At 35.3% G+C, this 19,969-nt stretch overlaps 1 protein-coding gene across 1 annotated transcript in view; it reads left to right on the top strand.

The window, feature by feature from the left end:
• The window catches only part of LOC149775905 (uncharacterized), a 36,326-nt gene extending 16,905 nt beyond the window's left edge, over positions 1 to 19,421 (top strand). The window contains exons 2-5 of the mRNA XM_089943059.1: positions 4,045 to 4,149; positions 4,662 to 4,718; positions 9,869 to 10,048; positions 13,050 to 19,421. Of these exons, the coding sequence (XP_089799185.1) occupies positions 4,128 to 4,149; positions 4,662 to 4,718; positions 9,869 to 10,048; positions 13,050 to 13,300 (510 nt within the window). The 5' untranslated portion in view covers positions 4,045 to 4,127 and the 3' untranslated portion in view covers positions 13,301 to 19,421. The remainder of the gene's footprint in view (positions 1 to 4,044; positions 4,150 to 4,661; positions 4,719 to 9,868; positions 10,049 to 13,049) is intronic.
• The last annotated feature ends 548 nt before the right edge of the window (positions 19,422 to 19,969 follow it).

Genomic DNA, 19,969 nt, shown 5'->3' with positions numbered 1-19,969 from the left:
TCGACAATAATTTAGCATTTCTTCCTGAAAGTCGAAGTTGTCTGATGCGTGCGCCTGGTACCAAGCGTAGAAAGCTTCTCGTTGTTCGGTGCGCATGTTGTCGGGGTCGTAGTAGTGAGACTCAGGTAAATGGGGTAGAACGGCGTGTTGATTGGCTTCGATATTGAAAAAGTGCAGTAAATAGCCTTTGGCCATTTCTGTCACTCCAAACGTTTTAGGCATTCGGCTCAAAACCATGGCCAAGTAACTCATCGAATCTTTAAACTGTACTTGTCTCACTTGCATGGAAATGATTTTGGCTCCGTTCAAGATCACTTTGTTCCGTATAGCATCTTAGAAGAAACTGTCCATCGTATCCCGAAAAATTGTGAGCCATCAAGGTGACATTGCGATGACAGTCTCCGTAAGGTTCGATGTCCTCTTTGCTCTACGTTTCATTGAGCGAAATCGGTCAGCGTGTTAGGTCCCCGAAATATTTTCTCACGTCCTCCATAAATTTTGATGCAGTGAGGACAATGACTAGAAATAGGCTCTTGGGTGTACTTTTCAGACGCTCGATGAGCCACGCAGAAATTATGAATGTGAATGCCGTTGTCTTGCCTGCATGCATTCGAAATCGAACAAGATGCAATTGTCTATCTTCTGGTCATCTTTTTCTTATTGATGTTTGGAATGGTATTTTTTAATGTAGCTTTCGTGTTCCATGTCCAAGACAAGGGTTAGAGTCTCTCACATTTCGATCAACAACGCTTGTATTCCTCTCGAATGTCATAGCCTTAGTCACGTTTCTCACAGTAATAGCTATCCCACGATACTGGTAATTATATTGAAATGTTCATCATGATGATAGGCGTGAATGTATTTTCCGTCTTTGAATGTTTGACTCGAAACAACAGAGGTCCACGCACTTCTTGCGGGTGTACTTTCAAGGTGTAGCGTGGAGCTAAGACGGTTTGCAATTTTTGCATTTCAGAAATGTCACAAATGGTGTCTTTGGATATCCCCGCTTGCTGTAACAGGAGTTCTATTTCTCTTTGTTGTTTGACTCGGTCCGATTTTGAATAGTTTGCCAAGCTCTTTTCCATTCTGCCGTATCATTCCTGTCTTGAGGGTTGTTAATTCGGACGTGACTCATTTTGGTGCTGCGAAGATCGTCTACCAGTAATACCTTTTGCATCCTGTCCGTTAGGGAAGAGACACATTGGTCATGAACTGTCGTTTTTCCATCGGTAATGTGAAACTTGTCGCCGGATTGTCGCAAGTGTTGAATCTTGTCGATGACTTTGGAAGGTATCAGTTCTGCCGGGTTGCTAAACTCGATCCAAACGGGGAACATCAGACTGTTGTGATCAAGGGAAAGTCACAAGCGATTGACTTGTTTGGCTTGACATTGTCGTTTCAGTGTGTTACGAAAGAATCCCATATCTCGGTTATTTACTCTTCTGCATTCTCCAATAATACGTCGGACTTGCAATCTGCAAACTTCACCGTGTTTTCTAGAGTAACGATTATCCGTGTCTCGAATGTAGTTGGACTTTTCAAGGTTTAGTACTGGTGGACTTTGGTTGGGTGTAGACTCTCTGGGTCTGGATTTGGGCTCACTCATGTCATCTTCAAAATCGCTAGCATGAATTTGAGCCAAGAGTTAAGCTAATGTGCGAGGCGATAAATCACGTTTCTGTCTCTTGCTTTCTTTTCCTTTCTCTACGAAATAATGCGATCGTTTCATCTTGAAAGCAAAAAGTCAAATGACTACATTTAAACGCTACGAGTCCCTATATCAATGTCAGACTAGTGTCTTCCCTATGTAAAGGGTCAGTGTCTTCCCTTCCAGCATTCATTTCACTCTCAAACCTACCAGAACGATGAAAGAATCAACATAGATCGAACTTCTGATCAGAGCTTTGCGAGGTGTCATACAAAAGTTTTCTTCAGACAAGCCGACGGACCACTCCACCTCCTTTCGAGATAAATGTCAAGGTACTTGCTCTATTTGTCAGAAGAAAGGACATTGGTCTTCAGAATGTCCACAACATCAAAAAAGCAAGACTGGTGTCAGAAGAGACAGACGTCAATATACCTGTTATCATTGTCAAGAGAAAGGACATTGGTCTTCAGACTGCCCTAAGAAACAACAGGAGCAAGAGGAGGGGGAGATGGGTCCAAACAGGAAAAAGATGTACCATCTCAAAAGGAAGAACCCAGACACGTCCAAAATGAGAAAAAGAGAAGAAACGAAGACGAGGAGAAAGTGAGGAAGAAAAGGAGGAAAAACTTATGAAGGTGAAGAAATTTAAAACAGAGAGAGTGAACAAAGACACAGAAGAAGTCTACAAACTTTTACTAGTGTTGTATTGTGAATTGGATTGTAAAATATTTGTACCAGAATAGACCAGAAAGAAAGATGTGTCTCTTTGTTTTCATTATTTAGAATAAGGACCTACACTCACGCGCACACACACACACACACACACACACACACACACACACACATTATGCGACGAAACAAGGGATTTTGAGTTTTAAATGATTTTGGCAAATTTTAATACTATCTCTTTTCAAGAGAAGTGGGTGGCCTTGAAAAGGACCGTTGGGTGTTTAAAAAAAAGAAACCAAACTCAGGAACGAGAAGTAATCAGCTTTAACTGACTAAAGCCTTTGCCACTGCTAAGGCTTACTTCTGTACCGTCTCCTCTCGACGATTTGGTAGAAATCACTAGTTTTTGTATCTCAGGTGTAGTAACATGGTTGGGATGTTTGGCTTGGGAAGGTCTTTTTCTCTTGGGTTGTAATAAATAAGTCTGATACATGTGTTTCAGACTCCTCAACTCTGCCAAAATGTCAAAGAGTACCGTCACTGTTTGACTTTCATTGTCCTACTTCTGTCCTAGACCTTGTTTTTTCTCTGCTGCTTCTTATTCTTGTCGTTTTCTTCTTCTTGCCTCTTCTTCTTCTCGCTGTTGCTGTTGAAGGAGAAAAGTTTGTTTTGCTTCTTTCTGCTACTGTACAAATTTCCTCAGTTCTTCTTTCTGTTTCTTTCACTATAAATATAACAGTGGTTCACTTTCTTCCCTTCACCCGTTCTCGTGACAAGATGTGGACTAATGTTGAGTCATCTACTCTCGTATCGTAGATGCTCTTCCGTACGGACTTACCCATGTATGTCAAATCATCATGGACAGTCATCCGGATCACTGATACGTGCGCTTGGAAATGAAGGATCTGTGTGGAGAGACAAGGCTGTCTGAAGATAGTCCTCATCTACAGTCCAGAAGTCAGAAGAAGTTTGAGTAAGGGAAGAAGACATATGCGATGCACTCTGTTAACGGAATTGTGTTAACAAAAAAAAAAACACAAAACAAAGGCTCCTTTTCAGGGCCACTCCTATGTCTCTAAAAAATTTGCTCTCTTGCCTAATTTTTTTTATATATTTTACGTGTGGAAGATCTATGTTCATAAATCAATGAATGTGTCTTATGTCTATGTCCCGCCAAGCGTTATTATTCGTATAGTTAATGAACTAGCTGAAATTAACCGTCACCCTCTACACCTACCCGCCACCCGCAACCCGCTACCCATCACCCGCTATCCTCCACCTGCCACCAGCTACCCGCTACCCTCCACCAGCTACCCGCTAAACTAGCTGAACTTACCCGCTACCCACTTTTTTGTCCCTCGCTGTCACTGTTTGCTGTTTGGCCCGAGGTCAGCCCCTTGCCACATTGTTACCAATGTCCGGTACCGTGATATCACTTCACCTGTTCCATTCCTATTAACCATATACAACAACCCAACTTTCTCTTGTCCGTATACAGGCCCAATTTGCCCCATGTTAAATTCCCATTGTCCGTAAATGTGCCCAAGGGGTCTTGTAATGGTAATTCCCATTTTCAATAAGGTGCCCCCCCCCCCACTACTAATGTAGTCCTTTGAATTCAAGTTATATTTTCATTCAAATTTCTATGAAGGAAGCACACGAACTGGATGTATTGGAAAATTAATAACCTAATATTTACACCATTTTTTCATATGGGTCAAGTACAGACTTAGCTGGCTTCGTGCTGGAAGGTGGAGTCTCTTTGATAAAGCCAGCAAGGAATACTATTCCTTAAGCGATTGCAATTACAATGGAAGTGAATACAGTATGTTGTAAGTATCAGTTAACAACATCATGATTGACTTTGACATTTAAAATATCATTATTAGCAAGAGCAATAGCAGTAAAGAAGAAAAAACAATAACAGAAACAAGAACTCATGAATAAGAACATGAAATACGACAACTAGTTTAAGCCATATATTATCGAGTAAATCCTTGTAATTGCTACTCAGAGCTCTGTGCTTGAAGTCAACATTGCACAGTTTTGGTACCATACAACAACAACATTAACTGCAATAATAATAATAATAATAATAAGAAGAAGAAGAAGAAGAAGAAGAAGAAATACGAGTTAGAAGAAGAAGAAAATGAAGAAACAAACGAATGGAAGCATATAGCATAAAAGAAGAAGAACAATCTTGAAAATAAACACCGCTTGAATATCAATCATCCACTAAACTAAAGACATCCTATATAATAAACACATGTACAAAATATATTATTTATTTTTCGTTTTAAGTGATTTGTAAGTCAAAATATACTCTTTGCCAATTTCTTTCTAGTTTGTATGTTGAACGGTGCCTATTTGTTGGGGAGCCTAGTGATAAAAACTGTCACAGGTTTGTATCAATTGATGAACTAAATCTAGTTTAGTTTTAAGAACTAGATGGTTCAACTCAATGGTTAGAGTTTTGTTATTAGTGTTTGGTCGCTGAAAAAAGACCCAAGCTCTATGCTTGTAATCACATCAAGAAAGTTATTCGAGTGGTGATGAGTATTCCCTACATTATTCATGCTTTAGCTAAACTTTTAATTTAGTTCATCATACTAGTCACACTCCGTTGCAGAATTCAAACGTTTCACTGAACAATAGATACATGGATTAAATTTTTTTTACAAGTATTCTATTCAATGCTGAATCTTAGTAAATTGTGTATAGTCGTCATTTATTGCTTCTGTATGGCATTCCTAGCTTATAGCATGACTCTATGCCCATCACGTCCTGTGTCGTTCATCTGTCCGGAGATGTTTTAACAGCTTCTTCTCTAAAACAGAAATACTAATTTAATCCAAACTTGGCAGAGAACATCAACGACATAAAAGACATTTAAACTCATACAAATGATACAGTGTCACAATTAAATGTTAAAAAGGATGACAATCTTTAATCGAAATACTATAAAACGTATTTCAAAGAAAGAATCCTAGACTAAAGTCATATGGGATGTTTACAAACGACGCTCATTCGCTAAATATAGTACAACTCACATAGCTCAGTCACCCTTTGCAGCTGCATGTGTCATTTTTGAGACTTTGATTACACATATCTTTAAATGGCGTTTATTTACTTTATTTCGCGCCTTGTTCATCCAAACTCCATTGAAGATTATTGTATAAATTCCTCGAAAAATACTGAACGGCAAATTCATTGATAACGTACTTCGACATTTTTAGGCACAGTCAAGTAAGCTGGGTGATCTCGTTTAAACCGGTTTTAGTCACGCGCTATAATGTAAGAAGGAACGGGCCTGCGGTTGGGAAGAAGTTGTACTACAAACATAAACAAAGACGAGACAATGTCGTCATTTATAAACAATGGAAAAAACCAGCAGAAAAAATAAATACAGCACACAAGTCCAATAAATTGGAGGCAATTATGTAACTTCGTATATATCTTCTGCATGGAGGGCCGGCCTTAGGCCGATTGGACCTATTTCCCAGTCATCAACATGAACCGTTGGGAAGTATATAGCAAATAGGAAAATAAATACTGCTAACAATGGTAAACAGGAAGAAAATGTTAGTGTTGCATATTTAGATCGACCCAAACATATTACGTTTTGTTGCATTTGATATGATTCGAGAACGTAAATAACAAAATATCTTAGAATGAGATAAATGAGAAAAATGACTCTTGCCATTTGTTCACGCCACTGAAGTACCTATAAATTATTCTGTCGAGATACTGATCTAAGATATTTTATATTCTCAGATCTTATCAGATGTTCTTTGGGTGTGATTCGTTTAAAGCAGATAATACATAGGTAACTTTTGGGTTCATATAATCTGATGGAAAATGATGGAAGGTTGCTGGTACTACTTGTAGTGTACGATATGATAGTCAAGGCGGGACAAAAAGCGCAGCAAATTAATTAGTTTACCCCGCGACATAGCGAAACGGGTGTTTTGCTTAAATCTTTTATCTTATTATTTTGTATGTATTTTTGGAAATGGATGATTTAAAAATATCTTGGGCCTACAATCGCTTTAATACGACCCCAACAATGGCAGTATGTATGCATACAGATAAGATGTTCTTTTAATGCTGGATATTCTTGATATAAAATATATTTTAGGTTGGATATTGGTAGTGTAAAAAACATTTTACAAACTGCAGTGTCAAGAAATAAACGTTCTTGCATGTCAATGTTTACAAGTTAACGAAATCATAGACACATAATCAGCATATCTCAAAATAAAGAAAATAAATTCTGGACATTTGCTGAGGTCATTTTAGAGCTCTTGAGTCCCTAGTCCATTATGCAAATTAAGACGGTTTCTCCATCAGATATGACGCTGGCACTAAATGGATGAGAAATTTGATCATTATTTGGTACGCACAAACTTTTGGAGAATATTTTACCCCACCTTATAAGAATCATTGTCGCATGGATGACTTTACTTTGCACAAATAATACCGATCCACCGACAAATATAGCCAAACATACTACAGATACCTAGATAGTAATCTTTCTTGACAAAACCCAGCAGAAGAGAATTGTACCAAATGTGAAAGAAAACATCACAGCATAAAGCAATTGCGATTGTGAACAAATGAAGCCATTGGCGCCATTAAATATAATTGCACCTTTTTCGGGCTTTTCTGCGCATCTAAGGTTTCTGTCACCAATATTGGCGCAAAACACACACCAAATTCAACCGATTTTTAAAACTAAATTACTGCAATGCTTATCATTTGAAAAGCGGCAGTTGTCTTCAGAATATTCTATTCAAAATAGTACTAATTTTGGACACACGGGATACTACCCTTGTGTTTTCATGACTCGCGATATGTCGGCCTATTCTGTGCATGGCTTTGGAAAGATAAAATATTAATGCATTTTGCTATCGAAATGAAACAAATTCTTTTGGACTCTTTCTGTTAGCATTTCAGCCGAGGGACTAGGTCAAATTTACAGCTGGTTTTAAAAAATTCAACGTAATAATACCACTAAATGCCAAGAGGTATTAAGCAAAGAAAACAGATCTTGTAAAAGATTAGTATAAGTTCAACATTTTATTCAAAAATAAGATGTTATTATGCTGAAGAGAAAGAACAATGAATGGGATGGAATATGTTTACAACGTCTCGTTTATGAAAAAAATACATAAGAAGTTAGAAACATACTATAAAGAGGGAATTTCTTGAGAATCGTTGGAGCGGCAACTCGGATAGCAGACTATAAAGTAGGTGTGGGACAACTTTTTGCAAAATTTGAAACTTGGATTAAGATGCAGTATTGTTCTAAGGTAAACATTTCTATCCTTTAAATAATAAATTTAGTTGAATGATTCTAAAAGAGAAATATTAAATAGGTTTTTCTGGGTTACAATTTCAAGAAGTCCTGGAGTGGGTCTTCATGTTGACATTTAGAAATACATTTTCGTATGCATTTAGAAATATAAATGTGGGCTATTTATGTACACTTTATGAATATCACTTTCCTTAATTAAAGGGTGATTGTTTTTTCCTGATATAAATTTGAGTTTCGCCCAAACAATCACGTGATCCAATGTTTACAGAAAATGACGTATCGTTACGCAGAATTACCCGACACAGTGGGTAAGTATAATCGATGTTACTAGTCTAACATTTAACATTTTTTAAAATTGCCCAACATAATTTAAGCTAATTTAACAGAAAGTAACCACGTAAGAAGGTTTTCAACTGACAAAATGATGCCGGTATCCAACAGGACACCGTTGCTAAGAATTTAAAACGTTTATGTGACTTCTTTTGAGAAAATCCGAACAAAAATGTTATAACTTTGATAGTATATAACCAGGCAAAATATGTCTCCAGCTTTGTATACAGGATCCTGGTCAGCCGTTAAAAATGACTGCTGTAACTAAAAGATTTTGTAAGAAACCCTAAATCTTAAGTAAAATGTTCTAAAATAAAATGTGAATAGAATTTGACAGAGAGTTTTTTTGGCATAAATTCCTTTAAAGGGGATACATGCGATGCCAACCCAGATTAAAATATGTCCGCTCCTGCTAAAAAGATAACACATTTAAACGAGAGCCCAACACCTGCCAGGTAATATTCACATTTAATTTAACGTGTTTTCACCTCAAGGCATTTAAAGCAAATGAAGCTTATCTCCTTTCAATTATGGCTGCTGTTACAATGAATGGAAAATCATTTAAAAGTCTCATAAAAAAAAAACAGAAACGAAGTTAAGACAATACAGAAAGCAAACTTGCATAAAGGCCTTTCATATTTATATAAATGAAACCAGCCCATCATCTATAAGGACAGGTATTATTAAAGTAATAATTCCACCGACTTTGTTTTTGAAAAGATCACTTTAAGTATCAGAATTTGACTAAATTAGATAGACAACATCTTCGCAAGGAGGTCGTAAAGAACTTTAAATGATGCCTATCTGCCTTTACATATGGCTACCGTTTAAGCAATTTGACAGAAAATATTAAAAGCATGAAGGCTTTTAAATTTATACTAATGCTACCGATCAGCTATTATATATGACCACCATCGATAAAAATAAGAAAACATAATTGTACACATTCCTCACCAATACCGATCAACTTCATTTAAGTAAAATTAACAAAAGAACATCCTGGCATGAAGGTCCTTCGCTGCTATAGCATAATGCTGGTTGAGTATTGACTATGACAATGAAACTTAAAATAAGAATACTTTAAATGACTTCTTTTCAGAGAAGGGACAATATGACTTGCCATAGAAAGCATCATGGGAGAAATCATTGCACTCTTTTGCCCAAACGATGCCATAGAAAGCATCATGGGAGAAATCATTGCACTCTTTTGCCCAAACGATGCCGAGTCGCCATCCAGTAAGATGAACATAACGTAAAAGAAGAAAACCTTACATATTTAAAGTGTTATAGTATCCAAGATTTCCTTGCCAGCTGTCCTTGCATTTGGTTGTTAGATTTCAATTAGTTGAACGTTTTTAGGCCCACTTACATACTAATTAATAAAATGATATTTCTTCAGTTACTAAGTCTGAAAAAATGTTGTCCAGAAACAAAACATACGTTAAGCGGATTTTAAAATATAGTTTTGCGAAACCTGCTGACATTAGTTATTCTCATGCATCTAAGCGGCTGAAATTCATGTGGACATATTAAAGCACATTTTAGTTTCCATGGAACATATTACACCAGCAAATATTATTTTAGTTCTATCATTAGATTATAACTATGAATTATCGCTATATTCCAACCGATCCTTATTTACCTTCTGTATCAATTTTAATATTATATTTTTCGTGGGATGAGATTAAACGCGTGTGGACCTTAACCCAGGTTTGTTCTAAATCTCCGTTAGAAAATTAAGCAATAGAAGGAAAATTGCGAATTTAAATTTCATATTAAGCCGCTCTCTCTCTCTCTCTCTCTCTCTCTCTCTATATATATATATATATATATATATATATATATATATATATATATATATATATATATATATATATATATATTATTGTTATTATAATTCATAGGACTGCTTTATATGAAGCATTGCACAGGGACGTACTGTCCGGACTCGCTTCTGCTAGCTTGGAGCGTTGTTCAGATTCTAGTCTGGGTTCTTGTTCTCGTTGCGTGTACACAACATGCATGTGCTCGATCAAAAGGACTAACTGTTGTACTATTGGTCCCGATAATTACAACTATCATAGGTGAGTTATTATTTACTGTTTGTGTATTGTTGTGTATTGATGCTTCAATATCATAAACTTACATTAACATTTAAATTAACTGTCTGACTGTTCCCCACGCTATTGAAGGACAGGTGTTGGAACTAACTTCTGCTGGAATATATAATATGTAGAATTCTTGCACAAAGTGTTACGTACATACATAGATACTTACACATATAGACACTATATGAGGCTTGAAGAGACTTATCTGTTTCATCGTTATAGGCAATAGATACTAATGGAATTTAAGTATATTAGCAGTTTTATTACTACAGTGATATAAATTGATTTAATATTTGTTAAGGATCAAATGACTTTTAATTGGTAGAATCCATGGAATAGAGGTGTTTAACTTCTGTCAACCAAGACTAAACGTTTTAAACATCCGTTTAAATGTTATTACATGCATGTATTCATTTTGTCATTGGAAATGGAATTGACATCGTCACAGCTGACGTTTAGGCAGGGATTTACGAATTTTATAAACGTCAGCTTGCACTGGGCAAGCCGACTGGAAAGTTGAACTTTCTATCGAAAATTTGATCTTCTCCCAAATATAATATTACAACATGAGTAACACGTTAAGATAACATATGTTATATTTTAAGGAAATCACGTTATATTTATATTAAATGTTTTTCCTTTGAATCTCAGTTGACACCTTAAAAATATACGATAATTAAAGTTATCCAAAAAATGAAATGAAGATATATATATATATATATATATATATATATATATATATACGATGATAGATATGTTGATTAGAAAGAGATGGAATGCAAATATAGCTGGAAGAGTAAAAGCAGAGATGTACATATATGTAGGCAGATAAGGGATAGGTAGAACAGATTTTGGAAATAGCTACATTGTTGAGAGAGAGAGAGAGAGAATTAAATCAATACCGATTTATTTATTCACAACTCAAGGATTTATGAACACGTACTGGATAATTATCATGTAATCACCTTCAAAGCGGAGAGATGCTTCAAACTATTTAAGAATCCGACATTTGAGAATGATTTGAGAACACAATTTTGTCCATTTAATGGTTTACCAAGCAGTATGTATCGAGTCTCTTATAATTATCATGTAAACAACATATTATAAGCACCGCTTGAGTGTGCTACATTTTCTTAACATCGCGCTTTGAACAAAATCCTTCGGGTAGATGCTCATTTGAGACAATTGGCTTTTAATTCTAAACACACGCCTGTCAAATAATATCTCAAATTCTATTTTTAGCATTCAGCACCTACACACCATAAAATTTGCAGTAGGCATCAACACAATCTTTGAATAGCCGTAGCTTAGAGTCAAGCAATATGTCAAACTGCACGAGACTAACTTAAGATTGGAAAGTCGGCGAATCCATAATACCTACATATACTAGTATTTAAATAGTAAACATATATTTACATTATCATGTCTGGGAGAGAAAATAAGAAACTGGCCTAAACAAAGACTACATCATGGAAATGAAAGAAACTGTAGCCAGGTATGCGCTAAATATAAACTCTTAAAAGGTGCTGGTATATGTATTCTGGCGAGATCGCAGGGTATTAAAGTTGCAGTGTGCCCGAGCCAAAATAGAGCTTGTCCTGGGAATCGGGTAAGTTGATTTGTAACGTCATGCTTCTAAGTATAGCAAAAGCTAAAAATTATCAAAGCTTGTACCTCTCGTGAATATAGCCGTCTTGGGTATATAACGTAATCAGTGCAAATACCTAAATTATGCAAGAAGCAACTCTTTCAGTATTTTAAGAAACTTGTATATGTGTTTTATTCAGAATGCTTATAATGGCTGTTATTCTTGATATACACATCTGTATAATGAAGTTACTGACCTTACTTACTTTATTTTACAGTGATTTATGCATGGTTTTATTTCAACAAGACGGATCCGATTCAAAATTACTTTATTTTGAAACATTTAATAAAATAAAATAATCGCTAAAACAAACTGGAGATACTTAGGTTTCTTCGTGTTATTTTCTTTACCTGGTATAAATATATTTGTCCAGGACAGAGCCCCGTAACTTGGAGTTATTAGTAACTCACCAAGGTTTAAGACATGTGAAAATGGGCAAGTTGGAGTTGTCTCTTACAGGACAATTTATACTAGTATGAATATAACTCCATTACTCTGCACTTTCTGTTTTTTTCGCGCGACCTCTTAGTTTTCAACTTTGGCATTTGCATAACCTGGTTCTATATATCTATATCGAATTCCCACATGTATCTTTTAGCCCAAATATCAAATATATTCCACATATATTTTAAATTAATAATGTCTTTTAAACGGAAAGTGTATGATTTACGTTTTAATCAAATACTGGAGAAAGACTAATAATATTCATTTGGTGAAAATGTAAAGCCGATTTACATGCTAGAGTCAATTTAAATGGCACGGGGTATCTACCTGTAAAGGTAATAGGATTTATGCAAGTTTTTGCATTGTGCGTTGTAGTCCTCTAGCTTCAGTACCAAAATGTATTAACGAAATAATATATTTAGGTGTAACATAGAGCCTGGTGATTCAGTTTTGCTACCTCATTTACACTAATCCTTATAATATATGAATTGGGAACTTCTCACCAGATGTAGCTGTTACGATAACACCAGTGCCTGATCAGGTTGTTGGACTCTGGGTCAGTCACATTTTGAACTCCGACCTTTATCACTTTTGGATCAATTCTTCAGAAAAATTTAAATGATTCTTTATATTGAATAAGGTTGCGAAATTGTGATTTTTTTAAAAATGTTGTTATCTAGCATCATGTATATGATAACATAAGAAAGATATCTGCAAGATCCACTCGTGGAGAGGGGGAAAGAAGAGGGAGTTAAGTTTGAAACTAGTCTCCATCTGGGGACGAGAGATGATCATTGTTTCTCTTTCCTTTTCTCACTGCTTAATGAAACGAAATAATTAAGGAACACACTTTTAGATCTAGGCGCATTCAATGTTTCATTTCAGTTTCTTCTGTCGGACTGGTCAACATTATACCTGAACTAGAGGCGAAAACATGTGACTCGAAGGAAATACAGATCACCTTTGTGCCGAGTCCAAGGCCGTCGTGCGATATCAATCCGCTCCATTATGTCGCGATTATAGTATTTGGACTTGACGTTATACATGTCACTATTTATATCCTAATTTTCAGGAAATATAACAGCAGACTGTTTGGGTTAAAGAATGAGAAATGGGATGAACAAAATATAAGATAAAAAGTCAACTGTTTTGTGGTGCTGGGGTTTTAATGCTACAATACACGATCTTATTTAAGATTTTATTGTTGTTTTTTTTCCTGAGTTAATCGTGGTATAAACTCAGAAGAAAAAAAAACAACGTTAAACTCTTATAATTGCAGTTCTTTATAATTTTATTTATTTTTTATTGTTATTTTGGTTTATTGTAAAGATATTTCATATCAGTGTTAGAGTCTTTTTTAAGCGTATGAATTCTTGTTGAGGGCGTCTGCTACGTAGCTATTTATAGAACAGGGGATTCTACATCTGCAACTTAATAGCTACGTTACCGTTAAACAAAATAATTCTACCAATGGTAGGCAATCTAAGGTCTTGAACATTCCACAGCATGGTCTTAATCTTTGATCTAAATTGGCATATGTGATCTGAGAAGTTCAATATTCGGAGCAAAGGATGTGTTGTTTTGCTGCACGTACGAATGACTCTTGAATTTGATTCTTTTATGCGTTCATTGTCAATTGGCCGAATCGTATATTGCCGGACACGTGAGTAACCAAGTTTCTCCTCTTTAAATCTATTTTTGTGTTCATTAACAGTTTATGCTACCTACAGGGGCTATTTAAAATGAAATTAAGACATTCGGTAAATAGTTATAGTGATAGAGTCCAATAGTCACACAGCGCAAGACATCAACCATGACAGTTACGATAGGACGTAGCGGGATTTTCTCCCAACCCCCACCCTCCATATCGTAACTATCAAGTTCGGCGTCTTACATCGCAGGACTGTGAATCCAATTGATATAATGTTAGTCTTTGATCCTCCTCCTCCCAATCCCTATAGCCATTTACCTAATGGTTTAAATTCATTTGTAACGAACCACAGTGAATGTGCTTTACACCATAGCCCAAATGTTCTTTTTGGCAGATTTTGAGTTTTCTAGCTTGTTTTCCATCCTAATCAAAGATAGAGTTATGTATCTTCAGAAAATTTTTTATAAAGGTTTGTTATTTGATTCGGTCAAATCAATTTATTAAATTTTCTATTAAAAAAAATATATAAACCCGCCATTTTTATTTCGTTTTAAAGGCATGCGACGTGTATGTCTTCCGATTCAATGTTTACATTAGTTACTTTGCACGTGACACTGTGTACAGAAGTGTATAAAGTAGTTCTCGTTACTGTTTATACGGCAATAAACGCAACTGGGTCTGATTACATGGTTGTGTTCTGACCAATGGAAATTTCCCAACACTTATCAACTGAAGCAACTGCAATTATTTTGTTTTGAACCCAGTGCTTTGATAAGGAATATTGCATCCACCAATGTCTGGTAAATGAATAATTCTCTCATCATAACTTTAGTCTTTACAAATCTTGTTGTGCTACATGTTTTTGTTAGTCCGATTAATCAATCTCCAAACCTGTACAATTGACAGTTTGTGGCTGATCTCGCCTACTCTATAAACTATGAAATTCCATGCATATACGTGTTTCCGTACACATTAGTGTGTATTTTTAGAAACAAACGATATTTCTGGCGTCTCTTGAATTACAGTGGGCTGAAAGGTCCTTTGGGGAATTATATATATTAGTTTTCTTGATGAAATCCAAGCTTTGACAAGTTTGTAAATGCACTTGATATAATACAACCCTACCTACTGTGGTCATCTCGAATATCGTCTATATGTTGGGCGAGAACATAGAATAAGATTATTTTCATCAAAAATTACTCTCAACAGCTTGAAATTCCAAATTAATGCGGTCTTTCTCGAGAACTTATAAAAGAGGTGCTAATAGCTGCCTCAATAGGTGCTCATCGCTAGGAGGTTAGTGTTAGGACTGGTTGGCCTGGTGTCAAGATAATGTGACACATGTATGTGGCATGATGCCCCAATGAAAAATATCACAATAAACTGCCCTCCTGAAGACATCGTAGTGATATGACTTAAAAATTGTTAAAGCTACGTTAAAATTCCAAATCACACACACACACACTTTCTCAAGAAATTGCATGGCGAGGTTCTCGGCTTGTTTTGAAGTCAAACTTGACCAGAAAAAAACACCATTGGAGATTTTCGTCTTTGTACAGGAACATTACAATAAAGGCCTTGTCGATTCGAAATCGAACTATAGAAGTTTTACAAGTAGGTAGCCAATCAGTGCGAACACTCTTTCTTGAGTCAGTGCTGGCTTAAGAGCATAAATCTGATGCAGTTAATGATAATCTAAATTACTGTGAAAGACTGCTCCAGTGATGATATGATTCGGGACTGTTTGCTCCTTTCTGTGTACTCCATTCGCAGTAAAAAGTAGAAATTATCTCCGAGCAAGGATAAACATCAGTGCGAGGTAGGATTATGATTTTCGTCATCGGAAAAAATATATCTATACGCATGAAGAACGTGAGAAAAATATGTAACAATGAAAATCCAAAACCTAACCAAGGCTCAAAGTCGTGACGACCTTAACACTAGACGTGCGCTGTACCACTTGCGCTATCAAACAGAACTATCCAATTCTATCCGTAACACTTTTTATCTGCCTTTTGGATACATGTATTGCGTATATCTAAATTGTGTTTAACTTTTGTCCATGCTTGTAGATTGTAAGGGTCATTTTTACATATCATATTACATAGCTAACTTTTGTCAACATTTGTAGATTATATTTTAGATATTGATCTTCTATAAACAACATGTTTATTTAAATTTGCGTTCAGGACCTAGGCTTTTCCCTTGGAAATACTTTTAGTCTAATGATTTTTGTATGCTTGAAAGTTATAAATGAGTTGTTACGGATATTTGACTTAAGGTCTAGCCTTATTTATAAAATTTAGAATGTTCTAGGAACAAAGTTGCTGGTCATTTTATTGTATCTTAGGTTTTATATAAGGTTGTTGCCATCAAAATTATTCATATCTATTTTAATATCAGTCTTTGTGGAATCACTTTAGCTGTTGTCAGGTATAATTTGAGAGGAATAATTTATTTAAATTATTCATTGGAATTGTCAAATGCTCGTTGCCTTTTCGGAACAAAACACAGTTTTTTTTATTATGAGGATTCATTCAAAAACATTCTGGATTATAGTATTATGATACAGCAAGACTACTGATATGTCGGTACATTTCAGACTATTGGTAGATCAGCACATTCGAAATTGGAATCCATTCGGAACATTCTACACTTCTGGATTTGTGGTATTATCAGGACATGGTATTGAATTCACAATAATGAAAGTTTCTCTTAAATTTTCACTTTGTAACTTGCTGGTTTCAATTTATCAGTTACTTATTTTAAGACCTTAGAGTCTTAACACAAGTCCATGTATTTCAATGTCTAACTTCCAATTAATTGCATTCTCTATGTCCCGGTTGGCGCTGAGATGCGGAATCCTGTTTGCAACGCCAAGTGTTGCAAGTCATAAAAAAGCAAGATTTCTAAGCATAAAATACATTTTATTCCATTTATTATTATTATTATTATTATTATTATTATTATTCTATGTCTCATCATTCTTGCACATTTACTTCATCATGCAAATATATTCTTTAGCGTTCTTCACACGCCATGAATCGATTCTTGAGCATCAACGGCGTCTTGCTGGTGCAACAGACCTTACACGAGAAAAAATGGGAAGAACCCCAACGACCTAGAAAACTATACATATAAAGGTATCGCTATCGGAGTCAACGTTTTGCATTGGAATCATCAACCAGAACGGAGGAAGGTTCAGGATGCTTGAAATTCTAGCCCATACAAAGTCATACTTGATCTTCCACATAATGTGTACGTAATTCAGCATGTAAATGTTATTGGACCGACTAAAACTGTACTAGGCTGAAATACAGGATCGGAGTATCACAAGGAGAAAGTGCGGAGAGAAGCTATGTGGACTTGATGGAAATGACAGCTAAGAAGAAAACGTTTTTATCGGACCCTTCACACAAAAGAACACACACTTACGAAAATGAAAGGGATGCTTGTCTTTGGGGAAGGTAAGACTCGTAAATTTTCCAGATGGATTTCTCGTTAAAGCTGATTCTACTCACAAAGCACGAAAACCTCCCGCTGCGTGTCATACTTCATGAACTGTTTTAGACGTGGAAGAAAACGGCGCAAAACGACAAGGTGAGAAAACAAACGCTGCATCGAAGGTACTCTTCAGACGATCCTTCAGGAGAAAAAAAACTACAGGAAAGGATTTGAAGCCACATCCTCTTCCTCAATCAGCAGTCAAAGCGATAAGTGCACCCACATTTATAAACAGCTCGCAAACACAGTTAATTTGTGCAAAATCTGAGTATTTCTCGAGTTCGACACAGCATCAGATCCAAGTTTTCAAGAATTTAGCCAGGCTGTCTCAATATTAAATAATTCGTTGAGTGCCGCCGTTGGCAATAATTCGATGTCGGGCTGGATTAACTACTACAGAAATATAGAGCTGTAGATGTAGTTTTCCCCATTCGTAAACATTCATTATACATATATCTTTTGCCATGTTTAAAAATCATTCTTAACGCAATTTGTCGATGAAGGTTAGCGCGAGTATGTTTTAATATCTTGAAAGTAAGAGTGAAATCAACTATCGCAATCCTCCGGTCTAATAGTGTATTTGACGAGGATATTACCTAAACGGATAATACATAGCAGTACAAACTTTATTTCATTTTAAACACCTTTTTATTGATGTAGTATATATAAAGTTTTATGAAATCAATCATTTTGCATTTATAGTCTCTGTTGATATGTTTAGTTTGTGGCAATGGAGTGTACATGCGGACATTTGTGATTTTTTTTTCTTCTTTTTTTTTATGTACCTTGCACATTCATTTGTCATATAAAAGAAGATTATAGCATAATTCAAATGTATATCGTATAATTATTATACAGTTCTTCTTGTAACGAATGATTTTTCAGAACTTGACTAATCGGTACAGTTCCCACTTTTCGGGTATTAACTCTGTAGAGCTAGTGTTAGTTCCCTATTTGTAAACGATGTTCTTCTGCACTTATTTACTTTACCTGTATATACTTTCCTCTTGTGTAATGAATACAGTTGTATATTCATAAAGACAGATGTTTGATTCTAACTGGACACATTAATTTTGTATTTGCGATACATTTATAATTTTGGATTCGTAGTAAGAAACCATTTGATCACATCATACTGTTTTGATAGGTTTTTTAATACTAATATGGTTATTTAATTTACATTGTTTGTTAGTGTTTCTTAATTTTAGTTTATCACATAATAGGTATAGTTTTCCTATAGTATGTGCAGTTTCATATTTTTTATATTACCACGTTAAAATATCACTTTATGTGATTCTGATTGGTCCAAATTAGGCCATGAAATTAGTGTGCAGTATCCTCTTTACTGATTGGTTGAGATCGTGGGAAAACGTGTTTAACCACACCTTCTTGAATGTTTGGTTTTGAATGAACATTTTTGGCGGCCATTTTTGAACTCGACTCGCGAAAGGAAATTGAGGAAAAATTACCTCCGCTGTCTGAATATGGATATGTTACCCCCACAGAGGTTTGTTATGTCATGGATAACAATATCATAATGAGAAACATGGCGTAAAACTACAAGACAAGAACAACAATAAGAAGTAAAATTAAGAGTATTGCGTATTTGATGGCGGGGTGGGGAGAGGGAGCAGTATATCTGTAGCATAGATATAGAATCCACCGTATATACAAGCATGGTTTAAATGTTAACTTACAGAAGTAAATAAACTCACCTCTGTTCACAGAATAATTTGGACATATACGGGTCTCCTAACTGACATAACTTTGTCCAACCACACCATCCTTACGCATTATATATGGGATGCAAATCCGACTCAAAAGGAAATTTGTTTACATCTTCTGTACAGTCTGTTGTTCCAGTCAAATACTGTAAATATCCGGTCACAATTGCATTGCAGTAAATGTGGGAATTTCTGCATCCAGTAATCCTATTTCACATAAAAATCGCAACAATGTAGCGTTTAGTTCTGAAAGTGACATTTTAGGGTAAACATGTACTCTAGGCCTACTATTTACCATATCAATGTGGCATCACATCGCATTAATCATTCTGTTTTAAAAAATGATTTTGTCGTTATAAAATGTTCTGTTTATTCGGATGGAAGCTTTTTCTTTGATTTATAGTTTGTAAAAATGTACAATCTACTTTTACTAGTTGAACTTTGTATGGGAATTTATTGTATGCACAACAAATGAAAGGTGCACCGTCTGTCAGAATGAACGAAATTATTCGTTCTTTTTTCTATCTAAATAATTTCCACTGAAATAAAAACTATGTGATAAAAATATCCTCAAATGGGTAATGATTTAATATTAAATTTATGAAACTCGTTGAATAATGTTCAGCTTTTGTTCGCCAAGGCTCGTAAAAGCTGGACATTATTCAACTCGTTGCATAAATTCAATATTAAATCGTTACCCATTTGAGATCCTCTATTTATTCGTTATATGCTATTCCTCTATTTATTCGTTATATACCATTCCTCTATTTATTCGTTATATACCATTCCTCTATTTATTCGTTATATACCATTCCTCTATTTATTCGTTATATGCTATTCCTCTATTTATTCGTTATATACCATTCCTCTATTTATTCGTTATATGCTATTCTTCTATTTATTCGTTATATGCTATTCTTCTATTT

This window comes from Sinohyriopsis cumingii, chromosome 19, assembly GCF_028554795.1.
Source record: "Sinohyriopsis cumingii isolate HCF-2022 chromosome 19, ASM2855479v2, whole genome shotgun sequence".
In the NCBI taxonomy this organism is placed as follows: Eukaryota; Metazoa; Mollusca; class Bivalvia; order Unionida; family Unionidae; genus Sinohyriopsis; species Sinohyriopsis cumingii.
This window is presented reverse-complemented; position numbering and strand designations above follow the sequence as displayed.